General features: G+C 57.8%; 2 protein-coding genes across 2 annotated transcripts; one reads left to right on the top strand and one right to left on the bottom strand.

The window, feature by feature from the left end:
* Positions 1–344: 344 nt before the first annotated feature.
* On the top strand, positions 345–4,188 carry DICSQDRAFT_111961 (glycoside hydrolase). Its single transcript, XM_007369932.1, has 7 exons — positions 345–1,005; positions 1,659–2,064; positions 2,121–2,206; positions 2,265–2,466; positions 2,520–2,659; positions 2,712–4,068; positions 4,130–4,188. The coding sequence occupies exons 1-6, from the start codon at positions 498–500 to the stop codon at positions 3,545–3,547; spliced, it is 2,178 nt and encodes a 725-aa protein (XP_007369994.1). The 5' UTR covers positions 345–497; the 3' UTR covers positions 3,548–4,068; positions 4,130–4,188.
* Positions 4,189–11,755: 7,567 nt separating this feature from the next.
* On the bottom strand, positions 11,756–16,091 carry DICSQDRAFT_183308 (uncharacterized protein). Its single transcript, XM_007369931.1, has 6 exons — positions 14,685–16,091; positions 14,385–14,558; positions 13,680–14,300; positions 13,399–13,607; positions 12,952–13,311; positions 11,756–12,892 (listed from the first exon to the last, which is right to left on the bottom strand). Exons 1-6 carry the CDS (start codon positions 14,881–14,883, stop codon positions 12,866–12,868), a joined length of 1,590 nt encoding a protein of 529 aa, XP_007369993.1. The 5' UTR covers positions 14,884–16,091; the 3' UTR covers positions 11,756–12,865.
* Positions 16,092–21,130: the final 5,039 nt, after the last annotated feature.

The raw sequence follows: 21,130 nt of genomic DNA, 5'->3' as shown, positions 1-21,130 counted from the left end.
TGTCCGCTGAAGCTTCACGAGAATCCGTTGCGAGGGCGATTCCCACGTTTCCCCACATAGTAATCCACCCTCGTCGAGCCTCGATGCACCCTTCAACAATCGCGCCTCCATCCTCGCTGAACGTCGCTCTATCGCCTCTACTCCCGGTCGCATTGTTCCCGCAGATGCCTAGGACACTGCCCATAATCCCGACCAGCCGGTCGGGGCGCACGCCAGATCAGTCGCCTCGCGGCATGTAGTGCCGACATGTGAGCGTACCAGGCGCTGGTCTGTCTACATCCAACTTAGCCCGTGGCACGAATAAACTCGGGCTCGTCCCAGCTTGGCTCTGCTCTTCCTCCATCCCCCACACATCAACCCTTCCCTCCCCCGCAACGAGCGAGCGAGGCTTCCCCGCCCACCTACTCGGGGTGCTCAATTTTTCACTCTCTACGGCGGCACAGGACCCTCCTTGCTTTCGCTCAAATACCCCTGGCCAGCATCTCCCATCCCTAATAATGGCCTCGTATTCCAACCGTTTCGAAGTGCCTGTCGAGAGCATCGCCGACAGCGTCGACACCCCGCGCGGCTCTGCGTACCTCAACGCGCCTCCTGGGGTGCGGGACAGCTCTGCGATCTCTACCCCTGCGGAATCCTCTCCCTTCCTCGCCCAGAGCAACAAGGAGGCGAATTTCATCAACTCGCAGGAGACGCTCCCCTCGCGCCGCCCCCTGTACAAGCGGGCATGGTTCTGGGTGGTCGCGATCGTGGCGATCGTGGTCGTCGCGCTCGCGGTAGTCCTGCCCGTCATCTTCGTGGTCGTCAAACCCGGCCACCACCACTCGACCTCGGGAGCGTCCTCTTCCTCCTCCGGATCTTCTGGTTCGACTGGCTCCGGCGACTCGGGTTCTAACAGCTCAAGTCCGACCACGACCAAGACTGGCATCACGACTGGCGGAGACGGCAGCACGGTCACGAAGGATGATGGCACGACATTCGTGTACAAGAATTCCTTCGGGGGCTACTGTGAGTATTCTCGCAATGATTCCTTGCATTCTCCGCACCACGGGTTTCGTGCTCGCGTCGGTCCGACAACGTCGGCGAGCGCCTACAGTCGAGGGCCATTGCTACTGTCCAGTCGTGGCTAGAATGGGCCTCTGATCGCGCCCAAGAAACGCCTCGGCACATAAGGGTGCATTAAGTTGTGTGTTGAAACCGGCGCCGAGTGCGGGCGTTCCTGACCGTCGGACCGCCGTTTCGCAGCCACACAGATTTCCCCTATTTCTCCGCGCCGTCGCTGTAGTAGTGCGCGCAAAGTCCTGCGGTCGCACTGCGGGCTACACTGCGAGCACACCACGTCCCTGTGGGCCTGTAGTGCCACCGTGCAGGTGAGGAACATCGGCGCCCCGTGTGGTCGTACCACCGTCGGTGTCTGTTGGACGGCCTCGCATACTCATGACCTCTTGCGCGCGTTTGAGTGTCGAGCCGAAGCGGCTCGCTCTACATGCGTCGTCCATGTGTGTTCGGACTGGGGGTCGCACGAGAAGATGTATAATTTCTCTTCGCGCTGCGCGAGATTTCGGCCGCGCGGCTCAGCTCGGGGAGTGAGCGAGTCACCGTTATTTCAATCTGTGTCTGTGCCTCCATCGCGCGGGCGCTCACCTTGGACTCCCACACAGGGGTGTCTGATCCCGCCAACCCCTTCGACAACTCCGCGCGCCCGAACTCGTGGACGCCTCCCCTGAACGAGAGCTGGACGTGGGGCGTGGACCGCATCAACGGCGTCAACATCGGCGGCCTGTTCGTCATCGAGCCGTTCATCGTCCCGCAGCTGTTCGAGCAGAACGCGGGCACGGTCGACGAGTGGACGCTCAGCGTGGCGCTCGGGGACAAGCTCCAGCAGACGATCGAGGACCACTACAACACGTTCATCACCGAGGAGGACATCGCGCAGATCGCGGGGGCGGGGCTGAACTGGATCAGGGTGCCCATCCCGTTCTGGGCGATCGAGAAGTGGGACAATGTGGGTGTGGATGCGAACGGGGAGACGGTGGCAGAGCCTTTCTTGGCGAGGACTTGTTGGAAGTGAGTGTGCCGTGCGTGCGATCCTGCGTTCTTGGGGTTAACGATCGTTCTCTCAGGTACATTCTTCGGTTGCTCGGCTGGGCTCGCAAGTACGGTATCCGCGTGAACCTCGACCTCCACACTATCCCTGGGTCGCAAAATGGTTAGTATTGCGTTTGCTATGTGAACGAGGAGCGTGCCGCTCAAAAGCGTAACCTCAGGTTACAATCACTCTGGCAAGCTCGGGTCGATCAACTGGCTCAGCGGCGTCATGGGGCTCGCCAATGCAGAGCGGTCGCTTGACTACATCCGTATAGTCGCCGAGTTTGTTTCCCAGCCGGAGTGGAGGGCCGTCGTCCCGATGTTCAGCATGCTCAACGAGCCGTTCCTACACGACATTGGCAACAACCAGGTGCAGTCGTTGTGAGTACTTATTTCAGACATTGTGCGTCATGCAATGACTCATTCTATCGCAGCTACCTGAAAGCATACACGATGGTGCGCGAGATAACCGGTGTCGGCGCGGGTAACGGTCCCATGATCACCATTCATGACGGTTTCACTGAACCTGCCAACTGGGCTGGGTTCCTCCCCGGTGCTGATCGGCTTGCCTTGGGTGCGTTCGCTTAGCAGACTTCGGTTAATCACCGCATTAATATCTCTGGTAGACACCCACCCATACTTTGCGTTCGACGGCCAACAGAACCGCGAGCCCGTCAACATCACCGCAGACGGCGACAGCACGCAGCTCGGCGGTCAGTGGCCGCTCCAAGCATGTAACTCGTGGGGCAAATCTCTCAACGATAGCCGCTCCGCATTCGGCGTGACCATGGCCGGCGAGTTCAGTAACGCGATCAATGACTGCGGTCTCTACGTCAACGGTGTCGGCGGCTCTGCCCGCTACGGCGCCGGTTGCGAGTACTGGCAGGACGCGAGCGGCTGGTCGGACGAGACGAAGCAAGGTCTCCTCAACTTCGCGCTCGCGAGCATGGACGCCCTCGGCGATTGGTTCTTCTGGACGTGGAAGATCGGCAACTCCACCACGACCAACTCGGTCCAGGCCCCGCTCTGGTCGTACCAGCTCGGGCTCGAGAACGGCTGGATGCCCACAGACCCCCGTCAGGCGCTGGGGAAGTGCGCCAGCCTCGGTGTGGCTCCGGCGCCCTTCGACGGCACCTTCCAGTCGTGGCAGACGGGCGGCGCGGGCGCGGGCACGATCGCGCCGTCGGCGACGGCGGACTTGGTGTGGCCCCCGGCATCGATCACGAGCGTCCCCGCGGGGAGCGTGACGGCGCTGCCGCAGTACACGGCCACAGGCACGCTTTCGACGCTCCCCCCGCCCACGTTCAGCGCGAGCGTGACTGCGAGCGTGGGCAATGGGTGGTTCGACGGCGCGGATAATGCGCCTGCTGTCACTGCCATCTCTGGGTGCACGTACCCCGACGCCTGGGATGCGGACAATGCGCAGATTCCGCTCTCGGGTTGCTTGCCCGCTGCTCGGTGAAGCGGACCTTCTGATACCCTTGATTTCGCCTTCGATCATCTCGGACGGCATGGACGCTCCGCATTTTGACGATGCGTTGCGGCAGGGCTCTACATGGACTTCATGACTTGGCTACGCTCGCTTGTGCTGTTGATTCTTCATTCCTTGGGCTGGAGAGCACGGACTGCTGGTGCACTACTTTTACGCACGCTCTGTATTGTTACCCGCTTACGCTACACGCATGGATGCTATAATGAAGAGGTTTTGTTGCACTCCGCAGGCATACTCACGTTGGGGTCTACGGAACATCCCTGCCTCTCGCTCTCTTGCGTTGGTCCCAGCTGCTTACTCCATTCAATCCATCCACTGCGAATGTGAGGGTCATCCTCCCATCCACAGTTGATTCACCGCCGCTTCGATGGAGGAGTATGCTGAGCGACGCAGCCGATCCTTCCTCCAATACAATCCTATCGCTGCAATCAATCCTCACTGTCTTGGCCGGGGTCAGACCTTCTCAGGTATCCGTCGTGGGTCGACACTCGGTAGGTGGACTCCATGTGAACTATCAATCGATTGTGAACGCATGTATATCGTAACGCCAAGGCGAAAGACGAAAGACAGGCCCGCATACTGCTACCATTCATACTGGCAGGAACATCCCCATCGCCAACATTGCTGCCTCATCATGATGTCCCCGCCTTCGTGCTCGCGCGCTTGGATGCTGTAACGGCGGGCGCCCTTCCCTTTTCCGTCCTACCCTTGGTGGGTAAGTATCTCTTTCCCACTGACCCCGTGACCTTCGTTATGGTGGTATATAAACTCTCCTCCGAATGTAAGTAGCAGGTGGGCTCAGTGCGGATGAACCCGATTGAATTGGTTTAAGGTTAGCATTTGCTCCCACGGCCGACAAGTTGGTATCGACACGCTTACGCGTCCTCCGTCATACTGCAAGAGCCTCGAAGGACGTTCATCCACTCAGTCGTTAGTACAATCACTTGTCTAGTATGGATAACGGGAACCTTACCCTCGTCGGTACTGGATCAGGCTCTCAGCGTTCCTCTACACACTCCGATTGAACCATGCGTCCACTTGTTTCTTCCCCAGGTAAGGCCGACTTGTCCATGCATGCTGTTCACTGCTCATCTCTTTCTAGGCCTTCCAAGTGTGATGGATAGATCTATGCTTCCTTTCGATGTAATGAGCGAAATCATGGGTCACTCCGCACCCACCACTATCACATCGCTCATGGAAACGTGTCGCCTCCTTTACGACGAAGGACCTCGCCACCTCTTGCGAGATGGAGTTACACTCTGGAAACCATCCGTGGTGGACTCCTTCTCGTTGTTCATTTTCGCTGGGAAGTCGAGGCTGCGCTTCAAATTCTTACACGAGCTCGATATCCGGCTCTCCTATGACATGACATATCTAGCGTCCACGGTCGCTAGGCTCCTTTCGCTGCTAACATCCCCTGCACTTCTTATCGACACGTTGACCCTACGCGATTCTGAGGTGTTCATATCCCAGGCGGCAGATAGACGGCCTGTCTGCTTTTGAAAGTCTCTCACCTACAGTTGAGACGCTGCTATGTGATCTCGGCACGTACCGAGTTCAAGCCCGGAGCGTAGGAAGTCGCGCATTCCCAACAGTGCGTACGTTCGGCCTCGTCAACCGTCACCACAGCTGTCCAGAAGACATCAGCATCGCTACTTTAGCAAACGCATTCCCCAACCTTTTACACTTCCAACTCATCCCAAGCCAGCCCCTCGAAGTATCGCGTATGCCACATTCTTTCCTTATGCCTCGTATCGAAGAAATTCGTCGACAGAACAGAACGAAGCAGACTCCCTCATCCCGCATATGGCCAGATCTCGTCGAATGTTCTGGGGAGCTCGGAGTCTTATACGTGCTGGGTCTCATCGGTACCATCCCCAAGCTGTGCATCTGGGAGCAGCTCAGTGATATCGCCTTCATCAGGATGCTTGAAGGAGTCATGGAAGACATGCGTCCAGAGTCACTCGAGCTCAGTGTTTGCGGCATCCATGTGGTGGAACCGTTGCTATCGATGCTCAGGACACTCGGAAAGCGAGCAGTGCGGGAACTTACATTGACCATCACTGTACCCGATGCCCGGGGGGGGGGGGTGAAGAAGGATGGGTGACAGTATCTGTGAGCGTGACGGGAATGTCTAGATTCGCATCTACTAACGCAGGCGGCATAGGAGAACATTTGCCTTTCGCTTCTCCCACTACCACAAGGCTTGAGAGCACTCCACGTCGTCCTCGTGTTTTCGGAGAACCCACTCAAAGGGAAAGGGGGGGGGAGTCAAAGCACATATCCATTCCAAGTTTCAACGAGCTGAGTTCCATATCTCGTGGCATCTCAGCGTCGTCGTCACCACCCCTGACAGACGCAACTATCCGGGTTCAGCTGGCGATTCTACCGCCCTGTGTGGCCAATGTTGGATTGTAAGGACGACGAGCTCAGCCTGAATTTCGAAGGAGACTTCGCGGCATGGTTTGATCCTGAACATCACTTCTAGTGCTGGAGGGCGATAAGACATTGGCAACATGGAGTATACTAGTGCTTTCTTTGACTGTACCTGGAAGTATTCGTGTGTAAAGGGGTAGTGGTTGCACGCATGTTACTATCCGTGCCTTCAACTTCGACCAATTTTCTTGGAAAGGCGTCTCACGTGACTGTCTCCCGTTCCCGTTGGCCTTGTTTCAAAATTGGCAAGACATCGCCGTCTCTCTTGACTACGCACCACCTTCAGCCCTCCTCAGTCTGTAACGTCGCTATCGCGTCTTCCTCAAGAATCCAAATCGAGCATTCCAAGGAGAGATGCAGAGGCGAGGAACGTGAACGTGAACGGGTTCAGTGGAAGTATGTATACATCCAGGCAAGGTGAGTCGCCCATGCATTCTTTCTATTGACACCATGATGTGTCTTAGGCAGGGATATGTGCTACACGTTTATTGGCTGCTTGACTTGTATTCACATAGTCTCACTGAGCAAGCGGGCGGTGATCTCACGGGCTGCATCATGCTCGCGAGGCCTCGTACCATCAATCCAATGTACCCTACATCGTACGCCCGAGTCTGCAAACTCATGAAGGCTGCTTCTATTGACGTGTTCCCGTGCCTTGACTTGCGGTGCACCGTGGCCCGGCAGAGACCGCTCATATACGGCGCGTACACAAGGCCTGTCCACATGATTTCCGTGATCTCACCGACTTCAGAATACTGGATCCTGTCTGATGGATGTGGGAATGTCCGCGATTAAGTTGGAGATGGGGATAGAAGGTTCATGATGCGCAGGCGAGTCTTGTTTTTTCTGCTTCGTGACGCACATACGCAAAAAGGGCCAGTGAGACACGCGCCGATGCTGTAGCGCTGAAACGCTTGTGCCAGCAGGCTGGTATATGAGCACGCCGTGGTAGAGCGTTTCAATGATCGTGAGTAGGACAGAGCCGTGGCCTTGTTCTTGTCTGGGGACCGGCATGACCCCAGTGATCGTGCGCTTCGTTTGCTCGCCTCTGGTGCGATGTCGGCGTGCTCAGCTTGAGGTTCCCATGCTACCGAATCTACTCAGCGTCGCTCCGTTCGACCCGTCAAATATGAGTCGCGTGGTGGATCGCGGACTCGTGCGTGACGGCAGGCACACCTCGTTCCTTCGGCGGTCGCTCTGGACGGTGGGAGAGATTGACTTTCCAGAAGCCTATGTCAGGCCCTTCAGGACCGAGCGGGCGGTCGGTTGAGGGGCGCTCAATGCAAAGAAGTTCACGGGAGAAGACAGAAAACCCTTGCGTTTCACTGTCCAGCCCTCGGTCCTTCATTGCCTCCACCTTGACAGTGCACCACTGCCCTATGAACACCCGAAGGGGGGTCGAAACTCCAATGGTGCTCCGTGTGCGCAATGCGCTGGTCGCCTTCGAGGATTCCAATTCTCGCGTTCATGTCGGTAGCAACCGGATAATACGAAGCGGAGTGCGTCCTTTCTCTTGGGCCTTACAGACAGACATCCTATCTACCCACCGTCAGGCATCGTTTGTCAAAGATCCACCCCGAAACGTTGGCGAGTCCCGTTCGGCCGCTCACGGTGTCATAGATAGTCTTGAGAAGCAGGATATGTCAAGCGCACATCCACCGGCTTGTTGCGGACGCCCAATCTATCCAAATCCGACTTTTCCACTCATGAGATTCTTCTTCTCGTCTCTCGAGGCTCGTCCTATTACCCTCCGGGATGGCTCTCGAAAGCGCTCTCCGTGGCGCGATCTGACCATTGCTCCGCATCCACCAGCCACATCAGGATCAAGGACAAGGCGCAGCAATTGAAGATGCCATGCGTTCTGAAGCACCAACGGGACATTGATCCTGTTCAAAGGTCACCACAATAGGACGCTTCGTTACTTATGGCGCACGAAGACGACCACGCGCTGGCTAGAACGCACTACGCACTCCGAATTCGACCCGTTTTACCCCGATGCCCTCGGCTTACAGTGGGACCCCCTCCATCCTGGCTTTCTGCATGTCACCCATGGTCGAGAAACAAAGAGTATGCGGCTCGCTCGTTCTCGTGCCGCTCGTTAGCTCGGGAGTTGCGTCGAGCCCGTTGCATAGGCCAACGATGACAGTGCATCTCCTCCGCCCATGCATCACGTCGGCCAACGCCCAACAGGCCCCGCGCAGGTGAACATCCACCAATGCCACTCGCTGTCATTACGAGACTTGTCGGGACAAGTGTGTTGGGCTCGCACTTTCCCTGACAGGCATGATGACAGAATAACTGCCAACTCGTGCACTTCGCTCCACGCCGCATGGTTGCCAGCACGGTACCCGCCGCGCGCAGCATGGACGCGTGACCCAGTGCTCGTCTTGGAGGCACGTATCTGTGGCGCTTGTTACCGTCGCTATTCGGCACTCGATGGCTCGGACGCAAGGACGTGACCAGTGGTTCTCATCAAGGGCTCTCACCGGAGCACCTCCTGCTTTCAGCACTCGAGCAGTCAGATGTTTGGATACTTGGAGGTCTCAGTGGTGCTGCTGTCTGGCCTGCCTCATCAGCACAACTTTGGTGTCACTGGCCCCGCACTACCTTCTCATCGATCAGTCGCCTCCTGCTTGTTGCTGTGGAGGCCATGCGCCTTCCCTGCATGCTGATGTTCACCCAGGGCCACCTCTCCTCCTGTGGTACTGGTCTACTGGTTTACCACTCCAACCGTCCACAACCGCTGCACTTCCCTCTTCCCAGATTGGCGGTTCTACGGTGCCCGCGAACAAACAAAGCTTCTGCCGACCCTTCTTGGTTCAAGTTTCGCTAGCACCGTTCCTTGTCACCCGCTCACGAATCCAAGAAACGACAAATGCTAACCCTATCACGAGCTCGGAGAAGTAAAGCCTCAATCCGACACCATACGACACGCTTCAAATCCTTATCTATGGTTTGCGTTTGAGCATGCCACGAGCATTCGCGGCAAGTGGCAACACCTCTGGCGCATAATCCCCGCGGATCGCCAACTGCATCCGCGGCCTTCTTTGAATCTGCTGCGTGCAGTATTTGAGTTGCGCTCATGCGAGTGCGGAGCCTCCGCTTTTGCGCATCGTGCGTCCTGGCGCACGCTTTCGTCCTCTCGAGAAATTGGATCACAAGTCACGCTGGTCGGCTGAAGCGTCTTGTTCCCCACTACCGATGATGTGGGCGTCGACCCCTGCTGCTGCTCGCACCCGCTCTCTCCCCTTCCACTGCTGGAGTTTCCGGTTACAGTTATGGTCTCTGACTGGCTCTTCCATCTGATTTCCAGTCGCGTATTCCGGGTCGAATCTTGGGCTACTCGGAGACGGTTTATCACCATTTCCGATGCCAGCGACCGAGGTTGCTTGTGCGCCAGCGGTTTGCTCCTCGCTGTCCTCGCTATTTGCTGACCGTACAACAATCATATCCCAACCTCTACCGGCCGCTTTGGTCCTCTCAATGTGTGGCACGGCACAGTCCGCTCAAGCTTCGCACGTCACGGACCTCGGAGCGACGGTCTCTTGGCTTCATAGAGGTGTGTTTCCAGAACCTCGTACATATATAGACGACTATGGTTCGGCTTGCGGCGGCGGCGTGTCATGATATTCTGTAGTGTGGCCACAATTACGAAAGCTTGAGCCAAAGCCAGATCGCCCTCCCCGTGTGTACCCAGATTTCCCGTCTAGCTCGGCAGCCTGCTTTGCGGACTGTCACGCCATTGTTGGCCAGCATGACTCTCCTTATGTGTCCTCTTCTACCGTGCTCCTGACGTAGGACGGCATCCCGCTTCCCCCACGCTCTGGGCTCTCTGCGGTCCGCACCCGCATTCGCGCGTTCTCATGTGTCCACCCTCCAGGGTATGAATCTTGCAGCCTGTAGCTACCCGGCTTCTCGAGAACTCACCTATTCACCGGAGGAGCGAGAGCGAAGGTTGCTCGGAGAAACTGACACTTCGTTTCCCGCACTGTGTGTGATTTCTCACTGTCTCCCGATACTCGCCTAAGCGTTGATGAGCTCAGTCGGCGTGCCTGACTACGGTGCGATCCTCGGATGCCATGACTCTCAACGAGGGCCGCTCAAGCTCACGGCGCAGTATACACGCCCCTCGCTTTGTTCCCCGTTGGCACCAGTTGACTTTCAATGCGCCCAGGCTGCTACATGCGGAACCATGTCCGCGGACTGTCCGCCGTCATGACGGCACGAGCGGTGACTTTGACACCTGCTGCCCACCTTTGCGACGATCACTCTAACGTCCGATAGCACAGGCGGAGTAAGCCGAGCGATCTATGCCTCGTCTCTCGCCTCTTGCGAACGGTACAAAAATCAAGAGAGACAAAAACCCAATATTCGCTCAGGGCGGCGGGCGGTAGCGAGCTCCTGCGTGCGCACAATTATAGGCCCCTCCACCACACTCACAACTCCTTTGCAAGACTTCATAGTCGATATTGTGCATCAGATCTGGGCCTAACCTGAGACCTGATGAGCGGGTACTTTCATTTTCGGAGTTGGCGTCGACTTACGAAATCACTTACGATAATGCATAGTCTGTTGCCCCCGTCTGGGATCACCGTTCACCTACCGTTCGCTTTCAACAGGCCCTTACTGTGACAACGCGCCGGCGGTCGCGAACAAGGCTCCTCCATGGCGCACTGGCGACAGTCCTCGCGATCATGACGATGGACGTGCGATGATGCGGCCCTGAAGCCTCCTAAGGCTGAACTGTAGCCGCTCCAGGTCGGCTGCTGTAGCCGGCGCTAGCTGTGTTGATATACTTTGTATGTTGGCTCGATATCCAGCTGGGTTTCGTGAGCGATCGGGGCCCTCTACCACTCATTCTGCTACAATCTACTACTAACCAAGTACCCTTGGAGGAGGCGCACCGGTAGACCCATGCATTGACCTGCCCGCGAACCTGGTGCACGCGTACACGACGAAATCGTGAGGGTACTTACCTCGCGTGAGATCTTCCAATCTTCCACCCTGATATCGATCATGCGCACCCTCATCGTGATACGCGAGCGAGCAAGTCTGCCCGCTGTGCAGATCTCGCAATCTCTCGGCAAGAAACAGCCAGCCCGATCAGACAGCGAGCGGACAGTCTAAACCTCCTGCGTGCAGTGTGAGAACGCTGCCTCAGCCGACTCCCCAGCAAGGCTTCTTTCGTGATCCGCTGGCTGCGTCCGTGACCCTGCGGTCCGCGCCCCACCGATCTACGAGTGGCGATTCATTGTCACTCAAGCTCAAGCTAGCGTTGGGAGAATGAAGCTAGGAACTAGAACTAGGGTACGGACACGGGGACCCGTGGACGTTCGGGTTCTAGAGCATAAAAACATCGTTGCGAGCATGAGTCCCACGGTTCGCAATCCATACGCTTTCGGGGACTCGCATCTACCATCAGATCACCATCCCCATTCGTCGGAGGCGGCAGCCCGATGACCACACTCCCCATCTCCACTCGCATCTGATGAGGCCCATGCCGAACCAGATCGCGGGAGGCAGGCGCAAACAGTGTCCCATTCAGTCGACAACACAATTGACGACAACAACCAGGGTTACTTGGGCAACGGCTATATACAATAGACTAATCTTACACACATCTACCCTGAGATACTCGCAGAGCTTCAAGCTTCGCATTGTCCGATTACTGGTAACTGCGACGACTAATGGTTGAATACGAAAGTGGGTATGGGGGGGGAGCCAGATGCTAATTGGAAGGACGAATGATACGCTACGGTGAATAGCAACGGTGCGCTGAGCCTTTAAGAACATGTAAGAAGTGAGACAAGGGTAAGATGTAAGTAAGAGCGTGCTGTAGTCGATGATGGAGGTGGTGGTAAACACGATCATATAGTAGTAGATGGGAGTGAAGTGGTATGCGATGATGAAGAGATGCATGGTTGGAAAGAAGCAGAGTTGACGGCGACCAAGACGAGCGTACAATTAGTATGCAGGCGCGAGCACTAAGACTAGTAAAACAACGTGGAGATGGCGATGTGGTTATGCAACAGGATAACATATGTGGACAAGTCCGGATATAACGCAAACCTTTAAAGCTCAGCAGGGACGGGAACATTAAGGTCAAGGGGAGCAATGACAAGCAAACGAGCGACGCAGAAGCCACATAAGCAGATGACGGGAACGCATGTATGACGATGCGAAAGACCGACGCGTCGGTTTGGCGATACAAGGGGAACCACGAACGGAGGATGGCGGGAGCGATACGGCGAGCGAGACGACAACGAGCGGCAGAAGACTTGGACGGCATGGACGCGGAGCTGGGGACGAACGAGCGGCAATGGGCACATTACAGAAGCAGCGCGGCTAGGAGTGCAGTCACAACAACCAAACTGGGACGACTGTGGACTGGAGGCGGGCGGACGCGCAGGTGGGAAGGAAGTGTCCGAAGATGGTGGCGGGCACAGAAGCAGTAGAGAGGGTTAACGCCGAAGCATACCCGGACGCTGAGGGGCGAGTGCTCGCGGGAGTCGATGGATCGAGGGAGAGGGGAAGAGTCCGAGAAGACGGAAGAAGCACGTCCAACGGCAGCTTGATATGGCGGTACAGTCCAAGATCCACGATCCACGTTCGACATCCATTCCATTTAACATGCCAACGTCCGAGTCTCCGTCCAAGAAAGCAAAGCGATGCGCCCGGGGTGCGCACATGAAGCGGCATACAGGGTATATGCGCCGCCCATGCTCAAGGGAAGAGGTCTCAAAGGGCGCGGCGCTGATAGCGAGGAGCATTGCCTTCGGTCCATTCAAGTCTGGCGTGACCGGGCCCAAGGCGGAGGTCTCCGCGCCCAAGGGAGGCTCGTAAGGCACCTCCTCACATACCGTAAGGGCTCATGAAGTTCTATCGACGCGCATAGATCAGGCCGCAACGTCACATGCATTGACCATCCGATCACTCACGTTCATGTACTGTCCCGGGCCCGCGATGGCAATGTCGCCTCCCATCGTAGGACCCATCCCATTGGCCATGCCGTACATCCCCCTTCCGCAATCCTGCGCAGGAGGGGCGAGAGACTGGTGCTGCTGGTGGCTGGCCCAGCCATGACCCGGCGGGGGGAGATCGAAAGGCGACGTCGGGGTGGGCGGCAGGCTCGCGTACGCATCCTCGTCGGCATGAATAAGCGCGGGGGTCTTGACATCGATGGCGCCATGCGCAGGATGCGAAGACGAGAAGGAGCCATGCATAGAATGCGGCAGATGCGGCACGTCGAGCGAGCTGTTAAACATCATCATGTCGTCGAGCTCGGCACCAAACTCGGGCTAGAGAGCAGGCAAACAATCGCGGCCGGGAATCAGCATTTGGAGTCCATATCTGGCCAGGTGGGGTGGGCGAGGGGTGTCACTCACAGTGCTCCCGCTCGAGAAGTGGCTGCCAGCCGTACCCGGGCGGCTCGCGTCGCTGGAGAAGGTGGGGCTGTCGGGCGAGAGCGGTGGCGTGTGGGTGACGTTGTTGAACTGGTACACGATCGAGAGAAGGACGTCCTCGGGCGCGTGTTGGTCGGCATCTGCGGCCCCACTGCGAACGATCTCCTGGTGGACGGTGTACACCGACGGGTCTACATCGGGCGCGAAAGGTGTCAATAAACAATGTAGGCGCGAAAAATGTTCATCTATGCGCATACACTCACCTGCGGCCCTGCAGAGGGAGTCCCAGAAGCGGGGGATGAACCGCGTGCGGTATAGGAACGTGCACTCTATCTCGCTGGACCACTGGGGCATCGGCATACAGCTGCTCGAGAGAAGCTCGAGCTCCGTCCGCTCGGTATGAATCGGCGCCTGGCCTGGCGCGTAGCCTGCCTTTGTAACCTTGAAGCTCGAGTATGCCTGAAGAGCCGCGCGGGACATAAACGTCACCGCCGGATCGATTTGCCGGAGGACGCGAGGGCCAGAGGAGTTGAGTCCAAGACCCATCCCGGAGTTGGGAGAGGTGGGGGAGCCAGGGGTGGGAACGAAGCTTGCGATTGCGGATGAAGGCTGCGCGCCGGGGGAGAGAGGGGACGAGGCGAAAGAAAGAGAGGGGAGGCGCAGGGGGGGTGTTCCGGGGTCAGGGAGGACGTCAATGCAGACATAGCTCGTGGGAACACGCGCAGGAGGCGTGCTCGACGAACCCGTGGGGCTAGAAGAGGCAGAAGCCGAAGATGAGCTACCCGCGGTGGACGGCCGGGTGTCTGCCGCATCGGGGCGCGATTGGCTCTGCGCGGACTTGGGCTGCATCATGGCCATGTGCCTGCTGGACAATTGCTGGAGGACTTTTCCAGCGCGAGGTACGGCGCGCGATAACAATGATGGTCAGTCAGAAAATTCGAATCATAGAATTTCATCGGAGAACATACTGCGTTTGCCCTCTGCGGTGTCACGGAGCTGCTGAAGACGAGAGCCGACTTGCTTGGGAGTCCTGCGCTTTCCCGTGACCTGGAAGATGTAGTCCGAGATGAACTTGTTCCGCATCGGGAACCGGCCGAAAGACCGGGATGTTCGCGACTCGACGGGCTGGTACTTCTCTAGCCCTAAGGAATGCGCGCATATAGTCAGTATTGCAGGTGAAGAGAGGCGCTTCTAAGCGGCAGAAGGCGCATATAGCGAGCAGAATGCCGCTCGGAGATAGAGTTTGTGCAAAAACGAACGCAACACACCTTCGACGAGCGCGGCCTCTAGATATGGAGGCCAGACGACCTCGCCCTTGCCCTTCATCGTCTTCCAGCACTTGCGGCCGGTAACAATAGTCTGAATGGTATCATTGATACCGGATGAGGGGGAGACAGAGTAGGAGAGGTCTTCCGCGGAGGAGATGTGCATATGCTGGGCGAGGTTGTCGCGGTGATTGGGAGCCATGGCAGAGAATGTGCGCGTGCTTGTATGCGGCGGCGGAGGGGAGGGGGAGGGGGCGGAGCGGGGCGGCGGGGAAGGACGGATGGAGGGAGGGGAGGTTATATATGCGAACAGGGAGCGTGCAGGAGGTTGAGGGTGAGCGAATGGCTCGGAGGTGGTGGACTTTGGATTGAGATTCGCGCAGACGCCGGCCTGGCCAGATAGACGCCCTGTGAATCAAGATCTCCGGTGCGAGGCGTCCCAGCCATTCGGGTCACTCTAATTAAAGGGTCGCTCACGTCCACAGAGCCGCCCGCTAGAAGCCCGCCAGAAAGGAATATCGCTCGACATGGCACTTCCCGAGGAATTCGAACCAGCACCCAATCTGAGCCAACAGCCGACGCTGAGAAGAGACAACCCAATCCCCCGGTCTCCCAGCGAGAACCAGAGCCTTACTCGCAGCGGCGAGTGCTCCCGCCGCGGACTCCCCAGCAGCCTCTCTTCGCAGCCTCGCCCGACCTACGCCCGCCGCAGGAGGCTGTCCGCCCTGGCCCCGTCCCGGTCGCCCGTGCGCGGCCGACGGGAGGCATGTGCCCGCCGTGTTCGGCGGGGCTCCGAGCAGAAGCAGGCGGGTCGCGGCGAGAGTGACGTCCGAGACGCGAATAGTGACCGGAGGCGCAGGTTTTGGATTCGAAGTCGCGCGCCCTTCTACGGCGAATTTCCGCATCCGTATCGGAACCCGAGTCCAAGTCGGTGCGCGCAGACCGGGGACCTAACTGCCAGGTGCAAGCAGAGTGCGGATTCGAGCCGAGCCGTCACCCGTTGGCGTAATCCATTCGCATGCCCACGCTCTCGGGCACGGCTATCTGGATGCATCTCGCGATGCTGGTGGCCGTGGATGAGCTCAGAGACTAGCACAATGAAGTTAGTAGGTGGCGGTTCGTGAGCTCCGTCGGACCCTACGTTCGTGCGACCGGAGAGAATCATACAAGTCGACGATCCCGCAGGGTTAGCTAAGCCCTCACGCTCCTCAACGAAACAGCGTCTTGTCCCCAACTCGAGACGCCGTGTCCCGGCTGCTGGCGGGCGGGGTTACGCACAAGGATAACGGGGTCGCCTTTCGATCCCTTATCCTGCCAACCTCAGCGGGCCATCGCGAATGGAACGCACGTCGCGCGAGCGGCTGCGCGCGACACCGCCATGGCCATGCTCAGCTGCCATTCGCCTGCCGTCCTCGTTGGCAGAATCACCCCAGTCCAAGGAAGCAGTCCGCCTGCCATGAGCAGACGCCCGTGGTCCGCTCGTCTCGTTCTCCTCGGCGCCGCTCTCATTCGTTCGGATCCCGCGCTGGATGGCAAGTGGTAGCACGCGTGCTACCGTTCTCCCGCATCGCATCTGATGGCGATCCCGCCCCGCGCCAACGGCCGCCGCCAGTTAACGGTGGGGGCCTTGGATTCCGCGCCTGAGGCGAGCTCTCGTTCCCGTTTGCGCTGGTGCAGCCCCAAATCTAGACGCCTGATTTCCCGCGGCCGCAGAATCTTGCTCTGCTCCAATCGTTTTCCCAGATCGTCTGTCCGCCGCCAGATCGCGCCTTCGCGATCTCAAAACGATTCGCACCCTGCAGACTGCAAGTGCGCATCTCAACTCGGTCGCCCCTCCCAACTCTCACGCACACTCGCCGCCGCTGCCCGCGTGGATGAGGCAATCTGGGAATGCCACCGCGCGCGACGCGGGTGCACAGCGGGACACAGCCCAGAACGGATATCGACATGCCCCGACTCTTGAAGACCGTAGAGCGGTGGCGCACACCCGGAGCGGTCTAATCCTCCGCGCTTGCGCCACCTGATCGGCAGGCTCACGAGGAGACTGAGTAACCGGCCAGCGCGAGTCATGATACCGTATGAGAGCCCGAGACCCGGTAACGGTGCGCAACGTGCAGAGGGCCGTGACGCGACTCCTTGCACATAGCACATAACAGGATCCCGCGAGTACCAAGACCATAGACATGAGAATCGCGGACGAGAGCCGTATTGGGACAACCTAAACGCGCTAGCCCCGTCTAGCGTATTGCATGCATCTCGCATTGCGCTGTTGAGCACCGGCGCATCGCCAACTCGCACCTCATAACCTGAATGGCCGGCTGTCGAAGCATCGATGGTCGACTTCGCATCGCGAGCACGCACGAAGAACGAGACCCATGACGTATCTATCATGCGTAGGTGCCATACCAGACAGGCTGCGTGAAACTTCTCCCACTCTCCCGGCGGGAGCGAGTACGGTGCAGCCTATCGTCTGTCCCGCACGAGCACGATCGGGCGTCGTACCGTAAGGATTACGGGAGGACATCCTTCTTCAGGGTCTCATCTCCAGTGATCGAGGTAGGAATCGTTTCGACCGGAGGCGCCCAGTGCGCAAAGTGATCTAGGACAGGTCCCCATGACCAGTACGTTCGATTCTGGGCGCATATAGGCAGTTCGCTGCCACAGCGTGTATGGGGAGTACAGAGGCTCGCCCCGTCGCTGACGCCCTCAATGAACTCGAACATCTGACCATGACTCACAAGCTTCTTTCGCGGACCTGACACCTATGAAGTAAGCGTACGAAGCAGCTCATGAGCAAATGGGATCTAGACAATAGTGCTGTGGCCGATCGGTGTGCGCTCTTGGGGGGCTGGGATCGTGATGCGAGCTGCCACACATACCATCCGCAGCCTCATTTTCTCTTCATGATGGTGGACCAGCGGGGCGTGGAAAGCAACTGCAAGCGGGAAGTGCGCTGCCCATTGGCCGGATGCTGCACGCCAAGGAGAGGCTTCGCACCCGCTCGGCGAACACGACACATGTCTGGTTCTTCCCGCACCCGCCCTCAATTTGATTGAGTTCGGGGCGTGGAAGGAGAGCAAGAACTAAAACGGTACGCGTGTCCAGCTAACGTTACGCACCTTCCCATTTCTCCACAACATACCTATCACCACGGACGCCGCGCCACGCATTGGAGTCGTGCGTCGCTTGTGAGTATGTCGCTGTGTCCAGATGATATCCAAGTATTGATGCTCGGAGAGCTAGCGAGATGCAGATGCGCGCGAATCGTAAATCAGGAGCAGGTCGGGACGAAGCGGAAAGGACGTCGACAATGGGCCGCGGCAGAGCGCATGATCGCCTCCCATTGGCCAGCGGACGTCATGCGCTGGCTGAGAGCCTTGGTCCAGCCAATCGCCGCGTCCGCAGCAGGTTTCACCGATTGGCCTCCCAGTTGAGCGTCTGTGAGCCTTTCACTGGTGCTCCCGCCTTCCCTAATTAGCCACCTCGCGCACACGGGTATTTACCGCAACATGGAATGAGCGGGCGATAGTACTGGGTGATATATCACCATCTTATTACTCGTGATGAGGGTACCTGCGGTGAACACGTAACAAATAGGGCTGGTGCGCCATGTATGAGACAGTGCGCGGGCCTACAAAATTCGACTCTATCGCACGTCAGGTGCCGAGCCCTCCCATTCGTCGTCGACGCCGCTCGGCGGCCATCGCTGACCAGCGAACGAATGGTATTGCTGCAATCAGACCCGCAAGGCATCCAATGACATTATCTGTGTACTTGCTAGCGCCCACGTTCCCGGGGCACGTCGTCCCGCATGCCGTTACGCATATGTCATATGTCACAGACAGTCAACACAGATGTCTGCACCAAAGAGCACGATGTCCCCCATGCCGCGGCCGTGTTCGACGGGTGGTGCGTACGAGAAGCAGAGCTGCCAAGGGTCCTGCGACGGAAGCGGATGCCCTCCTATCGCCGCCACCTTGACGCACGAGAGCGCGAGAAGCCTCAGTGGAGGCCAGGAGGGAGGCAAGCTGGCACGTCGGGGCTTGTTTTTCTGGAAATCAAAATCGGCATCGAGGATGGGTATCGAAATGCAATCACACCGAAGGCGTAGATGGAATCCCAAGAAAGCACGGGTTACTTAGCGTTAGCTAATACAACAGCGAAGCACCATGTTCAGTGCGCCGTACTGATGGGATAGGCGCGCCGCAAGCCCCGCACAGCGTGCCGATAGGGCATGAGCGGCTCGCTCAGATGAAGTGGACGAACAGCACGATGGCGTACTTATGTCGAGTGCCGTCGTAACGGCCGCCCCTTCAATGTGGCCCGCATTAATCCACAATGACGGTGGAAGGATATTCGCAACTATACCGTACAGGGAGAGTGGGGATATCCAGCGTCCGGAGGTCGAGGCCGCAGGTGAGCTAAACACAGATGCCCGGCACATTAAATTGGGAATGCGTAGATTAGGTGCAGATGCGGCACAGCGGGAGCGTGTCAGACAGCGAGACCGCGAACTTGTGCAGATGGACACGATTCAGACTCCTGATCTGTCAGATGTGGCTGCCCTCCAAGCTCCAAGTTCGGCGTGCGGCGCGGGTGCAATCCCGCACCCATATTGGGTCAAGCCTACGTGGCGAGGAGGGCGCTACGCCTCGCCGCCGCACGTCTGCCGTAAGGCGCGACGTGTTGACAGAAAAGAACCCGTCGGGCTGCGGACGAGCGGGCGAGAGGCGGGATGGCGGTCACGGCACGACGGCAGAACCCGTTTCGAGACACATACAGTCGCTGAAACACTAGATTGCGCTGATAGCGAGGATTGTGGCCCTTGTCTGGGCGTGTTCTATGGCCTCGTCTACACGGTTCGGATACCAGTCACCCATAGCATGGCGCGACGGGGAAATTGTCGGATTGAACAGGGAACTCGGCGAGGGAAGGAGACGCGAGTACCTCACGGACGCGTAATCAGACAAGCGACTTTGGCGAATCAGGAAAGTATATCAGCCTTGACGTCTAAGATGTCTAGAGAGGCGTCTAACGGCGGAGTACTTACACTATCGGCTTGAGTAGTGCGTCAAGGCAGGCGGATAGGGAGCTTCTTTGATGATTAGATCCTGATGCGACGTGGGGTGGTAGCAAGAGGCGGGGAGTGCGCGGGAATTGGTCTGACAGCGATCAGTGAAGTCATCAACGACTCTGCCCGATGCGTTCTGTCAAACACAGACGCGCATGGGAGACACCGCGCCACGAAGCTTGCCACAAGTCTGTATATCGATAGTACAGCTTGCTGAAATGGATTAAGTGAGACTATCAGACTGGCCTGAATGCAAAGGAACGGACGTTGATAGCAAAACACCGACCGTTCCTGCATGCCGTATGCGAGCCCTTGCTCTCAAGGGTTTGCGGTACGATAAGCTGAGGATACAACGTGAATGGTGCAAGGCCGGGTCATACTAGCAAGGACGGTCCAGCTAAAGCACAAAGATGGCTCACGCGCAATGACGTATCCGAACTTGAAGAGTACTAGAGGCTGGTCAGCTGAGCATGTCATAGGTCAAGCAGACAATAGATGTGCAGACTCACGGCATCTATAGCATCTCTAGCACTTAACAGAACCAAGCGGTCGGTATATTAGCTCAGGTCTGACCCTCAAGCTGCGGGGCCAAGCGGAGCACGCGCAACTCGAGTCCATCGACACGAGAGCGCCACGATCGCAATATTTCCCTCGCGAGGGACTTAGTGGGCGTCACCCCAATGCTCGGGTATCCAGGGAACACGGATAGTTCTGCCCAGGCAACGCTCAGGTTGTAGTTGCAGCCTAATCATCCGCACATCAGCGCAAACTACTGCGCTATCGCACATCTTCTGTGGTTATTGTGTTGTTCTCTGGATCAGATGACCGCCGCAAAAAGTTCCGGACGGAGTTTGAGACGGTGGGTCCAGCGAGGGCCCGGGAATTGATGAGCGGTGGTTGGTCTGGCCGCTGTTCGGGATTCAAGCCAGTGAGAACATGATGCGCCGCGCGTGCGCCAGAAGATACTTACTTATGGTCAGGGCTGGTGACGCCTAGCGTGTAAGATGCGTTGTTTTGCGAGCCTACTTCGATAGCCACGTGTTTCTATTCCGCCCACTCCAGCCGCGGTGACGAACAACGGGATATGGTGCTTACATATTATGCTTCGCGAGTTGGTGACGAAGTTTTTGGAGCTGCGCATCATCCCTTTGTTGTCTCGAGGGGCGATGAAACCATCGCGGGTACAGTAAGTACAGGCTAGCTGAGCTATGCGAACGCCACCGATGTCGCTGATTTTTAAGGCGCTTGTATATCACGTGGAGCCGATGGGATCTGCCTAACCTTGACCAGTCATTCATCCCCGATACCCGCTCCGTTGTTCCGTCCTTCACCTCCGCCCTTGTCCGACATTCTACCTCAATTTACGTCTTCTGATGGT

Source organism: Dichomitus squalens (assembly GCF_000275845.1).
Source record: "Dichomitus squalens LYAD-421 SS1 unplaced genomic scaffold DICSQscaffold_58, whole genome shotgun sequence".
NCBI classification, from domain to species: Eukaryota; Fungi; Basidiomycota; class Agaricomycetes; order Polyporales; family Polyporaceae; genus Dichomitus; species Dichomitus squalens.
The sequence above is the reverse complement of the archived record's forward strand: the minus strand, read 5'-3'. Positions and strand labels throughout refer to the sequence as shown.